Raw genomic sequence first — 14,996 nt, 5'->3', positions numbered from 1 at the left:
CCTGAGGGCCCATGACAGCAGGACCCGGCACCAGCTGTCACCCTCTCACTTCCTCCTCTGGTCCCAGAGTCCAAAATACCACCCCTCATTGTTAAGAGGAAGCCTTTCAAGCCAAGCCAGTTTTCATAAACACAAACGATTCGAGCGCAGAACCAATGTGTGGATGTTGGTAGGTCGACAACTGCTGAGATTTACTTCCTCCCCTCCCCCTTTATACTCTTCCGTGGTTCCCAAGTTTTCTGCACCCAACAACAGGTATTTTTGTGACAGAATTCATAAGAACAGCACAAGGCCCCTCTCAGACTGGAGCTTGCAGTACCTACCCCAGGGTGGATTGAGGGGCTCCCAGCAGACTCCCCTCCTGTCCTTTTGCTGAGGCACCCTGAATTCTCGACTGCCGTTATTGAGTGGGGTGCTAGCAGAGGAAGGCAGGAGCGCTGGAACTGGCCTCCGAAGTGGAGTAGCCCAGCTTCCCTTTGTGGAGAGTCATGGCTGCTGGGATTCCCTTTCCCTAACATGCAATCCTTTATCTAATTATTCAGAGCAGCAACTTCTTTCTGCACGATATTTTTGCTTTAATTTCAGAGTCACCCAGGAAAAGAGAGGGAAATCCTTCCTCTCTGACCCTGGGCCCGCTCTAAGAGCCTCCCATCAGGGAAAATGCTGAGCTGTGTACCCTTTATAGCAGATGGACCCCAGTGAGAACAACCTTTTCTGCTGTATTCCCACCTACAGTAAGAAATCTGTTTAAGAGATACACATGATTATGTATATAATTTGGGGGCAAGAGAAGATTTCCAGGGCAAAAGCATAAAAGAAATGATGAATAGATTTGGATACAGAAAAAATTTTAAATTTGGTTATAAAAACATCAAGTCGTAAACACAAGTAAAAGGCCAAATACGGGAAAAAATAGTTTCAAATAAAGATTTCATTACCTTGATCTGTGAGGGTAGGAACATCTGTTTTATCACCATGGTTGACCTGGTGCCTTGCAGAGTCTGGACACTAGAATATCTGTCAAGTCAAAGAATAATGAAGCTTAACCTCACCAGCAATCAGGGAAAGACAAAACAACCCATTAGATCAGGGAAAAATTTAAAGATTGGGCCCTCCCTGGGGGTGCAGCAGGTTAAAGCTAAAGTCACTTCAGAGTGAGTTGGATCCCTGCCCTGGAAGTGACCCACATGGCTTGTTAGACCTCTCCCCTCAGCAGTGTACTTCCATCTGCCTGTTCTGCTCCCCACTCTGTCTCTGGTGAATCCTCTCACTGCCCCTGTACCTCTGGCTTGTACCCCAGTTCTGTATGCATAAATAAATAATCTTTTAAAAAAATTTAAAGATTGATAATATGCTGTGTCTAGTTAGATATGGTGAAATAGTTTTTTCTCCTAGTGGTGAGAAAAAAAATTACCTCTTCGGTGGGCAATTTGGCAGTACCCTTAAACACAGCTCCCCAGTTAGACAAAAGGCTGGTATATACAGAAATATTCATCCCAGCATTGCAACAACTCAACATGTGGGAGGCAATAAACAATCCACATTATGGAATATAATTCAACCCTAACAGAACCTAGGACTCACAGCGGGAAAGAAATGAAGAGGGATTCCAATAGACTAGCAGATGTAGTGCCTTAGAAAGATTTCCAGCACTGCTGTTAAGAAGGAAAAAAGAGGGTGGAATACAATATACTTGGCCAACCAAACCACACCCCATGACTGTAGATGAATAGAAAAAGGCCTGGAAGGCAGTGCCCAAGAATTTCCTGCCTGCAAAGGGAGGATTGTGTCAATGGGAGTTTTATAGTCTGTATTTGAATTTTGAAGAAGAGGTACCCATAGGTTCTTGTAAAATTAAAAGATTATTTTCTAAGGGTTGAAAAGGCAAGAGGCCAAATTGTTAATTTACAAAGTGGCTGTAGAAACACAAAAAACATTGAAACTCACAGTGATCAGAAGAATGCCAAGTAAAAGAACAAACACAATAAAACAGAACAGGCCCCCTTTCGCTTATCAAACTGGCAAAGATGAAATGAGTAACACATAGTGGTTAGGGCAGGTACACATTTTTTTTTTTTAGTAAAATGGATTAATAAAATTGATCTCTAATAAAATGGATTTATATTTAGTTAAGGCATTTAGGATTTACAGATACATTTATTATCCTACAGCCCTCATAATTGCACATAAAGGTTTAAAAATACTTAGGTTCATTAGTTTAGAAAACTGATAATTATAGAAAAATGCTGGAGGAATTAAGATCCATTAAAATCTTATGTTAACTTTTAATTATTTCTGTATTTGAAAGAGACCAGCTTTGGGTGGTGGTGTAGTTCCTGATACAGGCTTCTTTCCTCTTTCAAAACACCCTTAACTGTATCTTGTCCTCGGCTGGACACACTAAGAGAACACAACCCTCACCCCTAGCCAATAGGTCCTCCTCGCTCCATACAACTTTCAAATTTCCCAGTCTCTTTTGTTGCAATGCAAAAAAGTGCTGGGGTACTTTTTGGAGATATATAATAATAAAAGGAAAAGCCAGTTCCTGCCTTTAAGAAATGTCTTAAAACAGAAGATTTTTAAATGACAATAAATGTTTTGGCAGAAGTCAGTGCATACAAAAGCATACAAAGGGGGTCTCTTTAACCCTATATGGATGAATCAGGTACCTGTGGGTACTGGGAAAAGGTGGATTTCTCCACCTTCTCCACAGTGCAAGCCCAGCCAGTGGCTTGGCTCACCTCCCCCCACCCCCCCACGCCCTCCCCACACCTCCCAAGACACTGCTCCTTATTTCTTTTTCAGAATGTCTTTACCTTCTTCACGTCTCTCCACCTCTGCTCTTTCCTCTTGGCTTATAAACATCTCACATTTTTCAAAATCTCCCCCTCTACTCGCTGTTCCCCCCCTAACCTCTACCATGTCTGGAGGGAAAGGAGCGTGTATAGATGCCATTACATTGCTGGTGGGAATGGAAATCGTTAATCTAGAAAAGATTGTTTAAAAACAAAACTACTGAAAGCAATCTAAATGTCCATTCAAAGGAGACGACTGTTTAAAATATTCTGGTACAGCCCGGGAGGTAACACTTTTTGGCTCCTGTTTTTCTTGTTGCCCTAAGCTGCGCTGAATCTGCGCTGCTTTTACCCAACGTCCGCATTCTCAGGGCGCCGGATGGTGACTAAATTGTCTCCCGACTACTCCGGAGCTAAACTCTAGGAGGTCAGAGGGACCATCCTTACTGCTCCCGCGAACCTGCAGAGCAGTAATAAACTCGACCACCTCCGGCTTGTTCTCTCCGGAGAACAAGACTGGGAAGATAAGCGTTGCTCGGGTTCAGTCCAGCCCAGCCCACTCAATCTTCCACACGTGAAGCCCCCACCCCGTGCCAAGCACCTCCCACAACCCTTCTGACCCCGCCCCACAGGGCTACTTAGGCCCCGCCTCAGTGAATTTTCCCGGCCACGCCCAATGGGCGTGGCCCTACCCCGAAAGGGCCTCGATCCCGCCAACAATGACTCCGCCTCTTCTTCCGCTGAGAAACCCGCCCCTTTTATTTAAAGAACACGTTTACGTCAGCCCGCCTTACGTAGCTTTGCGTCATCAGTGCAAGCGCGGGGGCGGGACTTCCTCTCTCTAGTTCTAACAGCTTCCGGGAGAAGCCGGAAGAGACCGGACCCTGGACAGAACCAGGGCTAGCAGCCCCTCCCCCGACCCCTACAGAAAGGTGAGTCCATGGGCCACCCTGGCGAAGTCAAAACACTTAGTCTGGCCATTTCAGGTGAGGACTTCCTTTCCTACCAGGCACAGTACCGATCCAATCCCCTTTAATTTCCCATGACTCCTCGCGTACTCAAGCCCCGCCCCAAACCCCAGCCCCGCCCCGAAGTTTGAGGGGTGTGGATGGTTTTTGACCCCCTCACTCGACTCTACCCCTCACTGCCTGAGAGCTGGCTTGTGTACGACGGCCGGATCCAGCCAGCGTCTCAGCTCGCTGGGCCCCTGAACCCCCCCATCCAGCGCCGTGGGAAGAGGACCGCCCAAACGCGGAGCCTTCGCCTCAAACCAGGCAGGATCGGGGACCCCTTCTCATCGTGCAGTTAGGGTCCCTCAAAGGCTGAAGAGAGTAAAGGCCTCTGAGACCGGAGACCTGGGGGCCTGCCTGGCACCTGCCCATGAAAGTTCCCTGTGTCTGTGCCAGTTTTTTCCGCCTGTGTTCGCTGTAGTTTCCACTTCTGTAAATTGAGTTTAATAACATTTAGCATTTTTTGCCATGAGGGTTAGTTGTGGGAGTGATTAATAACTGCTACCATTTATTTATTACAATGTGCCAGGCATTGTGCTAAGTATTTTTGTTTCCATGATTTTCCGTCATCTTCAAAACAACCTTATGAGGTAGGTACTGTTTTTAACCCCACTTTATTGATGAAAAAGCTGAGGCTAGGAAAGCTGCCCGGGATTAAAGATCTAGTAAGACTCAATGGGATTACAATTAGTTTTAGTTTTCTTAACTCCAGGGTCCATGTACTAAATAAGGATGTGGAAACTGCCTTGATGTTTTGTTGCACAGATATTCTTTGAGCAACTGCTATGATTGGTACAGAAAGGAATTGCACGTGATCTTTGCCTTTCAGGGATCTAGTAGAGAGAAATGGACAGCTATATGGTTATAATGAAGTTTTTAGGATAGAATAGTGTAGAATTAGTCCTATCATCAGCTGGATTTGCCCAGGGACAGCTTGACAAGGGCAGATTCTCCAAGGGAAAGAATAGGTACTATGGAGCAAACCTCGTAGCATGGGAAGAGAGGTTGAGAAATGGAGCTGTTTTGGAATCTTTTCCAAATTAGTTCCACACAGGTAGTGATTTTTCCAGTTGTAAGCTTATGGTGACCCAGGCGCTGGTGTTTTCTGTTGTCTGTTCTGTGTGGCTCCCAAGAACTTGCCCCAAGAATCTGGGAGTAGACATAGATTATGTCTGTTACATAGTGTCTGCTGAGGCTCCTGTATTGTTCCTTTGTGGTGGTCTAACTCTGCTTCTGAGGATTAATTCCCTTTGGCTCTTAACATGGCTTTTCATGTCTATGACCATGAAGCCACAAATGAGAGAGGATTCAATGAGACAATTTATCAGGGGTGACTGTACTGTGCTTCCAAAGGAGTCCCCACAATAATATATTCTAGGCTATTTTTTTGTCTTTTGTTGGGTGTTCAGGGAAGCATAATTGTTTAATCAAATGATAGAAATCTTGGAGAAACTGAGGACTCAAAGAAGCAAACGTTTTCCTCCCTGCCCACCAAAAACAGCAGCAGCAGCTAGACTAGGAGGTTTTCCTGATGACCCCTGCTCATTGGGGATTGGGGGGGGGGGAGTAGGGGCTAGAATGTGAGAGAATGATGTAGAACCTGAAGGCACATGTTTCACAGTATCACAGTAGAGGCACAGAATAAGTCCTTACCTTTAGGTTGAGGATCCTGAACTAGGAAGGTTAGTTCCGCCTTCAGAGTCCCCTTTCTAGGGGACTATTTCAGGACTTAAACTTCGTCTTATTTCAGGACTGGGCCAGTTAGGATCTAAAAAAACTGGAAACCTGCTCACAGCCCCACAGGCCCTGTTGATGCTCTCTTCTTTGTTCCCGCAGCGTGGATCCAGTCAGCAGCCAGGCCATGGAGCTCTCTGATGTCACCCTCATTGAGGGTGTGGGTAATGAGGTGACTGTGGTGGCAGGTGTGGTGGTGCTGATTCTGGCCTTGGTCCTAGCGTGGCTTTCTACCTACGTAGCAGACAGCGGTGGCAACCAGCTCCTGGGCACTATTGTGTCAGCAGGCGACACATCCGTCCTCCACCTGGGGCACGTGGACCATCTGGTGGCGGGCCAAGGCACCCCAGAGCCAACCGAACACCCCCATCCATCAGAGGGTAATGATGAGAAGGCTGAAGAGGCTGGCGAAGGTGGGGGAGACTCCACAGGGGAGCCTGGAGCTGGGGGTGGTATGGAACCCAGCCTTGAGCATCTGCTTGACATCCAAGGCCTGACCAAAAGACAAGCAGGCCCAGACAGCAGCAGTCCAGAGGCCCCCCTGAGAGCTGAGGATAGTGCCTGCCTCCCTGCCAGCCCGGGCCTCATCAATGTGCGGCTCAAATTCCTCAATGACACCGAGGAGCTGGCTGTGGCCAGGCCAGAGGATACTGTGGGTGCCCTGAAGAGGTGAGTAAGCTGGAAAGTGGGAGGCTGCCAACACCCCAGGCCCTTAAGTCCTTGGTTGCCTCTGAAAGACTGGGAAAGAGAGGAGAAGCAGGAAGTGCCAGGGCCAGTCCCTCCCTGGGGTGTGTTGGGTTGGGGGGTGTGTCTTCCTTACAAACCCACCCTTCAGTTTTCTTCCACTGCCCTGCTTTGTTGATCCAGACTTGTTTGCCGGCTCATTCCTTGCCTTCTGTCTTTCCTTCTATCTCCTTCATCCTTGCAGTAAATACTTCCCTGGACAAGAGAGCCAGATGAAACTCATCTACCAGGGCCGCCTGTTGCAAGACCCAGCCCGCACCCTGCGTTCTCTGAACATTACCAACAACTGTGTGATTCACTGCCACCGCTCACCCCCAGGCTCAGCTGTTCCAGGCCCCTCAGCCTCCCTGGCCCCCTCCTCAGCCACTGAGCCACCCAGCCTTGGCGTCAGTGTGGGCAGCCTCATGGTGCCTGTGTTTGTGGTGCTCTTGGGTGTGGTCTGGTACTTCCGTATCAATTACCGTCAGTTCTTCACAGCACCTGCCACTGTCTCCCTGGTGGGGGTCACTGTCTTCTTCAGTTTCCTAGTATTTGGGATGTATGGACGATAAGAACATAGGGAGAAAATGAAAGGCATGGTCTTCCTCCTCTGTGGCCTCCCCCCTTTCCCGGCCAGAGCTGGGCCTAAGGGCCTCGGAGGGGAGGGTGGAACGGATGTAGGGGTCTTCCTCTGCAGGACACAGGAGGCAGGTATGGGCCTCCCTTTCATGTCCACAAGGGTACAGACACCTGTGCAAGCACAACTCAGGTAGAAATGAGGGTGTCACCTTCTTTCACTTTTACGGTCCAGAAGTTCAGAAATGAGCTGATGGCCTGGCTCAGTGGGGAACCTGGGGTCTAAGGGTTCCCTCCCAGCTGTGGCCCTAGCTCTTCCCATTGCCCGCATGTCTGCGCCTCAGCACCCAGGGCCCCCTGCCAGGGCAGCTCAGCATGGCCCCGGCATCCTTCCGTAGGGAGCCCAGAGTACCCATCTTTTGAAACTAAAGTCAGACAGGAATGAAGATTGTGTTGGCTTTCCCTGCAGGCACCTAGCTGCCTCTATCTTCTCCCGCCACCCCTGTAGCAGGAATAGGGTGTTCTCCATGTTCTGGACAGTTTCCAGTGTTCTTTTTTTCAAAGCACTTTGCTTGTATTTTCTTTTTTTAATAGTCCTTTCTAGAACTCAGTCAGGAAGGGGATTGGGGGCACAAAGCCAAGCCCCCAGCATTGGAAGAGGCCGGGCCACAGCTGCTGCTACCCCAGGGCTAAGGCTGTAAGCAAGAGACAGCTCTGGCCCTCAGCCAGCGTCCTACCCTTCCCAGCTCCAAGGACGAGTTCTGGGTATATAGGCCGGGTCCCAGGCCCTGTCTCGGGGGCTCTCCGATGGAGGGCCAGTGTCTGTAACTGAATAAAGTTCCATTTTGTGGCTGTGGAGCCTCCTGTGACATTAAGAGAATGGCTTTGCTCTGCCCCAGCACCGTGGGAATGAAGGGGGGGTAGGCCGGGCTACCAACGGGAGATGCAGTTTATTTACACCAGCAGCCATGGGGGCAGGGAAATACACAGCGTTTACAAAGTTAGCTACCTGTACAGGATGGATTACATATGCAAAAATAAAAATCTCAAGACCACAGGACAGCGTGAGCCCCACCCCCCTCCCCCAATGACCCCAGCATGCGGTAATGCCAGGCGGGTGGCCCCTGGGCATGCGGGGGGGAGTGATGCATGGAAGGAAAAGCCACCGGCCATGGAAATTAGTACAGAACCCCCCCACACACACTCAGACACATGATAGGATACAGGGTGGACGACACCTAGCCGGGGTGGGAGGGATGGGAATTGAAACCCACACAGCCTGCTGTTAGAGGGAGGGGAGTGGGGAGCTCCTAGCCCCTGTTCAACTACATGGTAGGGGGGCACTCTCCCTGGAAGGAAGGGGGTTTGCTCCCTCAGGGGTCCTGCTGAACCAAGCCCATCTCTTACCCAGCCTGGGCAGGGGGCTCTGCCCTGAGGGCGGGCCAAGGAACAATGGGGAAATTGATGTGGACAAACCAGTTCCCAAACTACTTCCCACTTCTCCCTCCTCCACCAGAAGGGGGAAAGGGAGAGGCCAGAAGGGAGAGGGGACATCAGGGCCTGAGCTGAAGCTGCCTCTCAGAAGGGAGAGTGGCCCTCAGCCTTCCTCCCTTCACCCTCAGCCTACTCCCAAGGCGCTTTGGGGGCAGACTGGAGGCTTGCTGAGATCCTCCTTTCCCTCTGGCTTCCCCTTAGGGAGGCGGCTACAGAGGGTCAAGAACAGAGGAGCCCAGGCTCCAGGATTTATTCTATCTCCTGCCATTGCTTGGCTTTTTAAAAAATAATCACAATTCTTGGGTTAAAAACCAATTTGTAACTAGGCTTCAAGCCACAACTAGAACCACCCCAGGGGCAGGCTGGGTTCGAACAGGGTATTTCCGCCCTATCCCTTGTTCCCTTAACCCTCTAGGGTCCCTAACCCAAATCAGTCCAACCAGTCCTGGGTACTAGCTACCCAACTGTGGGATGGCTCCTCCCGGGAGGACGGTAGGGGACATGTCTAGCAGGTGCCAGAGAACACAGCACAGGGTCGACTCCGTCCCTGTCAGTCGGCTCTGCTCCCAGCCCAACCGCAGTCCTCCAGCTCAGCTCCCAGCTCCCGAGAGTGTTGGTGCCCGCACGGAGGTGGAACGGTACATCTCTTTAGGATGTAGGTCAGGAAAATGGGCACACTGGCATGGCAGTCCCACAGAGGGGCAATGCCTAGGTAGGACACCCCTTCCCCCTCCACTGACAACCCAGAGCAGACACCCCCTCTCTTCCCACCCCACTCCTAGCAAAGGGGAAGAGGTAAAAGATCAGGCTTTCCTCAGAGCCCCAAACCACAAGTACAGAATAAATAACTTAAAAGCTGCTGAGGGAGGGGAAATGGCAGGCTTCGAAGGCAGGAGCTTGGAGAGAGGAACCAAAGCTGGTCAAGGTGAGGGGTAGGAGGTTGGTGGCAAGCAGCAGTTGGGAACTTGGGCTGCCCCTGTAGGGCAATGGGGCAGGGTGGGCAGGAGGAACATGGGGCCACCCCAGGAGGGTGAGGCTGGGCCCCTTCCTGGGGCAGGGAATGAGGTAAGAAAACATTTCAAATAAAGCAGCACCGTTCCCTCTCACCTTGGGGCCCCACTCCTCACCAGCCCTGGGTCAGGGAGGAAAGGTAGGGGGGAGTCATTTTGACACACAGCTCCCTCTTCCTACCCTCCCCTTGCCCATTCCTTGAAGCTGTAGAGGCTGGAGGCCCTTTCCTGGCACCCAACAACAAAAGGACAGCTCCTGCTGCCAAGGAGGCCCATGGGGACTGAGGGGAAAGGGCTGCCCCTGTGAGGGGCGGGGAAGGTGGCGGCAGTTCTGAACGCCTACCTCAGCAGACAGCTCGCTGTGCCTGCCTACCCCTGGGACTGGGGGCATCGGACAGGATTCTGCACGAAGACAGGACACGCCCAGCCCTGCCCCCCAGCTCCAAGCACCGACCCATTCACATTGCTGAGGGCAGCTGGGGGAGGCCCCCTCCAGGCTCAGCTTCCAACCCACAGCTTCCTGGGTAGCCACAATGCTCCTCGGCAGGGCTTAGTCCAGTTCCTGGGGTGGGGGGCAGGCAGTGCCCTGGCACTGTGCCCAGGTCAGGCCCCTGGCCTGACTGGACATCCAGTAACTCACAGAATAAATAGGAATACTGCCTCCCCACCAAACTTATGTCCAAGGCATAATATGTCCAGGTCTGAGTCCTGCATGCCGAGGGGTCGTGCTCCATCGCAGAGGACCCTGACACCCCCCAGGGGTGCATAATTGGATCCTCTGCCTGCCTGGCTCACCAAGCTTCCCAAGCCCAAACCCCCAGCAGCCGTCCATCTGCCAGGCGCTGCCACCTGGGTGGGGGTTGGGAGAGGGCTCCACACAGCCAAAGGCTATCCCTTGCACCCAAGTCAGTTGATGTCATCGTAGATGCTGGGCGTTGGGGGTGCCGGTGGCTTTGGCTTCTTTTTCTTACTGGAGCCCAGGCCGGAAGCAGTCCCTACCAGGCTCAGATGGGATTTCTTTTTCTTGGTTTTCCGTGACTCGGAGCTGTTGGTACCTAAAGAAAAAGAGAGGGATGAAGGAGGGGCTGTGGCAAGAGAATACCGGTGCTCCCAGCCCTGGGCTCAGCTGTGTCACCTACCTAGACCCCATCCCTGATTCTCACTCGTCTTGGAGGAGCCTGAATCAGAGGGTGAGAGGTCAGAGGAGCCGTCCCACTGAAGTCGGCTGATCAGGGCCTGGCTGTCAGTCATGTCAAAACTGTCATTATCCAGGGAACTCTCGACTTCTGGAAGGACGCTGGAAAGGGGACGAGCCAAACGAGGGTTACAGGGAATCACCATTCTAACCTCCCACAACCTACCACCCCTCTTCAGAGGGTCACGTACGCTGAGGGTCCGAGGAAATAAATCCGCACAGCTCGCCGCTGCTCATCTGTGTGCTGGGGGCAGCGCAGGGACCTGGTGGGGAGAGAAGAATCAGACCACTGTGAGGTAGGGAGGGTCTGAGGGACTCGGGTGAAGCCCTTCCCCCTCAGCAGAGGTGGGAGGGATGGACACAGACAGGGAAAGGATGAAAGAGCCCCCCCAGATTGTGGCTGAAGGCTTGACCATGAGGGGAGGAGAAAGGTGAGAGTCCTACTGCTCAAATCCAGGGGTACTCCCCACCCATGCTTAGGGTGAGTGTGCAGGAAGGCCCCCTGGTTCCCTTTCTAGATTCTGAGCTCACCTTGTGCACATCTTCTTGGTGTGTTCAGAGATCACCCCACATTGCTGGAAGAGGAATATAAGCTGAAAGGAGGGATGGAAGGGAACCTACTCTAAACTCTAGATCAAGTCCTCCTCTACGAGTGCCAGACTGCCCAAGGAGAAATGGCCCCAGAGAGTCTGGTCCCAGACTATTACTGGCCCAATTCCAGAGAGTGCTGACTGCTGTCACCAGCCTCCTCCAGGGTTCTGACCACTGCTTGTGGCTCTGGCCCACTCCCAAAGGACCCTCCTGGCCCCAGGTCTCACCGTGGTGAGCAGGCTACGCAGCTCCTCCGGCCCCAGGGTTTCATAGCTGATCCCAGTTGAGTTGTTATACTGGGGAAGAACCAGAGGTACAGGTTAGAGAAGAGGCAGTCAGTGATGGGGAGCAAAGAACCCCTTCCTCTCATCCCTTCCCAGCTGAGGCTTTAGGATGAATGGCCCAACAATTTTCTAGTGATTCCTTCCCCAACTGCATGTGGGTGAGGAACTGGGACCCAGAAAACAGAGATACAGAAGACTTAAAATACCCCACCCAGTGGCCTAACTGTAGCATTTTGATCTCCACTTGTCCAAATCCCACCCAATTCACAAGGAAAATGGAGAGAACCCAAGAGGGACAACCACTACTCACCTTAAAAGGATCCGAATTGCTAAGTTCCCCTGAAGAAGAAAAAAGAAGGGGAAGGGTGTTTGATGCAGAGGTACAGACAGAGAACCCTGAAAATAACCAGAGAGGAAGTGGGGGTGACAGAAGGATCACAGGCCCTCCCTCAAACCCCTCTCCCGCTCCAATTCCCCAACCTCCACCCTCCAGCAACAGTCCCAGAAGCCGCAGCTAGAATCATCCCTGTTGCTCCAGCCCCACTTACCATTTTTGTGTTTTAAAGACTTGGATCTTCGAGGGGAATTGGGGTTCTGGAATGGGAGATACCATAGCTTTGGGGAAAGGGTAACGATAAGGGGGAGCCGAGAGCCCAGGGAAGGAAAAAAGATTTGACAAAGAAACATCCTCAAATTGCTCCTCCTCTTCCCCATTTAGAGGCCGGACAACCCATATACCCCCTCCTCCCCAACTCCCCAAGGCCTCTGCGGCCCCTCTGGCCCACCACAGACACTCATACCCTAAAACCCAGAGAAGCACCCAATGACCTCAGACTTGAGTCAAGATACCCGAGGACTCCCTGCCCAAAGGGGAGGGTATATGTCCTTCACCCACATTCCCCTCATGCTTGCCCCGGCTCTCACCTTGTCTGATTTTCTCTTCTTGGCTGTGGTAGGACAAAAGGATAAAGGACAGGGTCACTTTTAAATTCCTAATCTAAGATCATCTAAAGCAAAGTACAAAGCTCTACACTCCCATCATCCCTTCACTCAAGATCACAACTTGGGCCCTTTATACATACAATTCCTACTTGCCCACCTCACCCCCAAAGTCCCCAAGTTTCCCCAGGCAAACACCTTTCTTCTCTGAGCCATAGGACCAGTCGTTGTCATTGATGTCATCATTGTCCTCTTGGTCACTCTCAGACTTGTTCATATTGTTGCTATTGGCAATCCTGCCAAGGGCGGGGAAGAGAAGGGTCAAGGCTGCGACCTCTCCCTGCCTCCAACTTCAGAGTGCAGTGGAGCTTCTAGGGCGAAGCATGACCCACCCTCCATTCCCAACCAATGCACCCAGGGAACTGCACCGTGCGGGCTGCAGGTGCTGAGCGGCTCTGGCTCTAGCAGGGGGAAACCCTCACCGGCGGTTGGCGATCCGGCTGCTGTTCCGACCCATTCCCAGGCACTTCTCCAGATGGGGAGCGAAGCGAGAAGCAGCAATGCTGCGGCTGCAATTGGGGCAAACACACTCCTTGCTCTTCCACTGGTTGAAAACCTGTCCAAAGATGTCCAACCCCGGCTGGTCCACGATCTCTGGGGACAGGAGAGGCGCGGCGATCAGGGCAGGCACCGGACCATACCTCTCGCTCCCACCCGTGTTCCCCTGGCTTCTTCAACCCCCGGCCCAAGCTCACAGGAGCTCCAGGCTGCACATCTGGTGCATTTTCCAGAGAAGGAACCTCCACATACTCCCAGGGCAGGGCCAGACAGCGCTCCTTCGACCCTGAAGCTCACCAAAATCCTTCATGCTATCAGGGTCCGTGTCGTCCAGGAAGAAGTAGCCACACTTGACAGCCCGGTGTACCTCAAAGCAGAATCCCAAGCACGAATCCTCAACCAGGTCCGCGTAGATCTCCTGAGCGATGGCCTGGGCCCAGGGGAAAACATCCCCGGTCACAGAGTGACAGCCCCTGGGCTGAGAGCAACTCTCACCAACCAAATCGCCTGCCAACTCGCCCTGGCCAAAAATAATGCTTTCTTTGCCATATTCCCCATCTTGACTTCGAGGTCTTTCTTCTTCCGGATCCTTAGGTCTTTTGAGCTGGCTATTCCCTTTAAGGAACAAGGCTGACTACCCAAATTCCTCTTAGGCGTGGATGCCAGATATAGCGACGTAGAGACATCAAGAGAAAGAACTAGAGGCACACGTGGGGGAGCCCTCACCTCTAGTTTGCTGTTATCCAGGCCAGACAAAGACATTTCCTCCATTTTCATTTGTAAACTCTTGTGGAGACGGCGCTCTGACTGCTCATAGCACAGCGGGCGGCAACACGGCTGCACACATGGGGGTGGGGGTGTTGGTGTGAGTCCAAGGCACCTCTGAAGGCTGCCACCTCCCCTCTGCACCTCGCTGCCCGGAGCCTAATCCTGGCATTAGGATAGAACCTCTCCCCAGGGCCCAGGCTCACTAAGCCTGGATGTGCTTCCAGGGCCCGAAGCCTAATGGGGGCCTAGTCCTTCCAGGGCCTCCACGCAGGCCCTGCACTCTACTGCCAATCAGAATCTAGGTCCATAGGAGGCAGCAGCTCACCCCAAGTCCCCAAAACTCAAACCCCTCTTTGATACCCATGGTGCAATGCAGCAGGGGGAGGAGAAGGAACTCCAAGGCCTCAAAGCAAACCCACAGGGTGTGGCAAAGAACTGCACAGGCTCCTAAATACACCCCCCCTTCCCTAGGCTCTCCTTAGAGTCACCTCTGCTTTCAGCCAGGATGTCCACTTGGGGGGGTACTGCTACCAGAAGTAAGAATGGCCCTAGGACCCTACAACCTTCACCCCACTCTGTCTTCCCTTGAAATAAGCCTGCCACTACAAGCGGAGAACAGTGCCCACAGAAACAGAGCTTAGGGGACATTTTCAGCCACCAGGAGCAAGAAGGGGATACAGCTTGGTGGGATGGCATGCCAGGAGTGGGCACTCCCCTTACCTGTCCTTTTAGATAACCACCCTCCCTCCCTCAGGACCAGCCCGGAAGTCTCTCCAAGAGCCCCAAAGTCCAAGAATCCCCACCAAAGGATTCAGAAACGGCGCCCACAGTCCGGGGCCCCTCTGAACGGTGGGTACGAGTTTAAGGAGCTGCTGGCCTAGAGTGGGGTGGGGACTGACAAATGAGCCAGGGGCACTGGGGAGACTAAGAGGCCGGGCCTCGGCTCTTCCCCCGTCCCTGCGGCACTGCTGCTGCATCATACCGACTGGGGGGAGGAGAGCCGAGCAGCAGAAGGCCGGCGCCGGTCCGGGACAGACCGAGCCCTAGAGAGTGGGCAGAGTGGGACGCGTCCGGGTCCCTCTCCTTCCCCGCCCGCCGACAGCCCGGGCCAGCCGGGGAGAGGAGTCCGGGAGGGTGTCTCTATTGTCCCGGGGGCTGGGGCCTGGCTCCCTAACAAAGGCCCCGCGCCCCCTCCCCGGCCGGCCCTGCCCCGCCCAGGGGGGACCCAGACAGGGGGAGAGAAGGGGGCCCGGGCCAGGTCGGGAAGCCGGGGGAAGCCGGGCGTTTCCGCGTCGGCCCGGGGGGAGGGGAAGGGGCGC

General features: G+C 52.8%; 2 protein-coding genes across 6 annotated transcripts; one reads left to right on the top strand and one right to left on the bottom strand.

The window, feature by feature from the left end:
* Positions 1-3,644: 3,644 nt before the first annotated feature.
* TMUB2 (transmembrane and ubiquitin-like domain containing 2) lies at positions 3,645-7,690 on the top strand. 2 transcript variants are annotated; one of them, XM_012726353.1, is made up of 3 exons: positions 3,645-3,727; positions 5,642-6,208; positions 6,468-7,690. In XM_012726353.1, the coding sequence occupies exons 2-3, from the start codon at positions 5,667-5,669 to the stop codon at positions 6,832-6,834; spliced, it is 909 nt and encodes a 302-aa protein (XP_012581807.1). In that variant the 5' UTR covers positions 3,645-3,727; positions 5,642-5,666; the 3' UTR covers positions 6,835-7,690. The 2 variants fall into 2 exon arrangements, with proteins under 2 accessions (XP_012581807.1, XP_004684154.1); XM_004684097.2 differs by lacking the exon at positions 3,645-3,727 and adding an exon at positions 3,900-4,395.
* Positions 7,691-7,769: 79 nt separating this feature from the next.
* On the bottom strand, positions 7,770-13,746 carry ATXN7L3 (ataxin 7-like 3). 4 transcript variants are annotated; one of them, XM_012726351.1, is made up of 12 exons: positions 13,636-13,746; positions 13,207-13,339; positions 12,834-13,005; positions 12,550-12,647; positions 12,337-12,359; positions 11,961-12,027; positions 11,723-11,808; positions 11,356-11,424; positions 11,069-11,112; positions 10,729-10,800; positions 10,482-10,639; positions 7,770-10,397 (listed from the first exon to the last, which is right to left on the bottom strand). In XM_012726351.1, the coding sequence occupies exons 1-12, from the start codon at positions 13,684-13,686 to the stop codon at positions 10,249-10,251; spliced, it is 1,122 nt and encodes a 373-aa protein (XP_012581805.1). In that variant the 5' UTR covers positions 13,687-13,746; the 3' UTR covers positions 7,770-10,248. The 4 variants fall into 4 exon arrangements, with proteins under 4 accessions (XP_012581805.1, XP_004684152.1, XP_012581806.1 ...); XM_004684095.2 differs by having other exon boundaries at positions 11,723-11,751; XM_012726352.1 differs by having other exon boundaries at positions 11,961-12,006.
* Between the last annotated feature and the right edge of the window lie 1,250 nt (positions 13,747-14,996).

Source organism: Condylura cristata, unplaced genomic scaffold (genome assembly GCF_000260355.1).
Source record: "Condylura cristata isolate star-nosed mole 26May11 unplaced genomic scaffold, ConCri1.0 scaffold00017, whole genome shotgun sequence".
NCBI classification, from domain to species: Eukaryota; Metazoa; Chordata; class Mammalia; order Eulipotyphla; family Talpidae; genus Condylura; species Condylura cristata.
The sequence above is the reverse complement of the archived record's forward strand: the minus strand, read 5'-3'. Positions and strand labels throughout refer to the sequence as shown.

Coding starts and splice junctions, on each gene's coding strand:
- TMUB2 (XM_004684097.2), top strand. CDS start 4,361: ATGATTTTCCGTCATCTTCAAAACAACCTTATGAG. Junction 4,396..5,641: donor CTTCAAAACAACCTTATGAG/GTAGGTACTGTT, acceptor TTGTTCCCGCAG/CGTGGATCCAGTCAGCAGCC. Junction 6,209..6,467: donor ACTGTGGGTGCCCTGAAGAG/GTGAGTAAGCTG, acceptor TCATCCTTGCAG/TAAATACTTCCCTGGACAAG.
- ATXN7L3 (XM_012726351.1), bottom strand. CDS start 13,686: ATGAAAATGGAGGAAATGTCTTTGTCTGGCCTGGATAACAGCAAACTA. Junction 12,648..12,833: donor AGCCGGATCGCCAACCGCCG/GTGAGGGTTTCC, acceptor CGCCCTTGGCAG/GATTGCCAATAGCAACAATA. Junction 11,809..11,960: donor GTCTTTAAAACACAAAAATG/GTAAGTGGGGCT, acceptor GGTTATTTTCAG/GGTTCTCTGTCTGTACCTCT.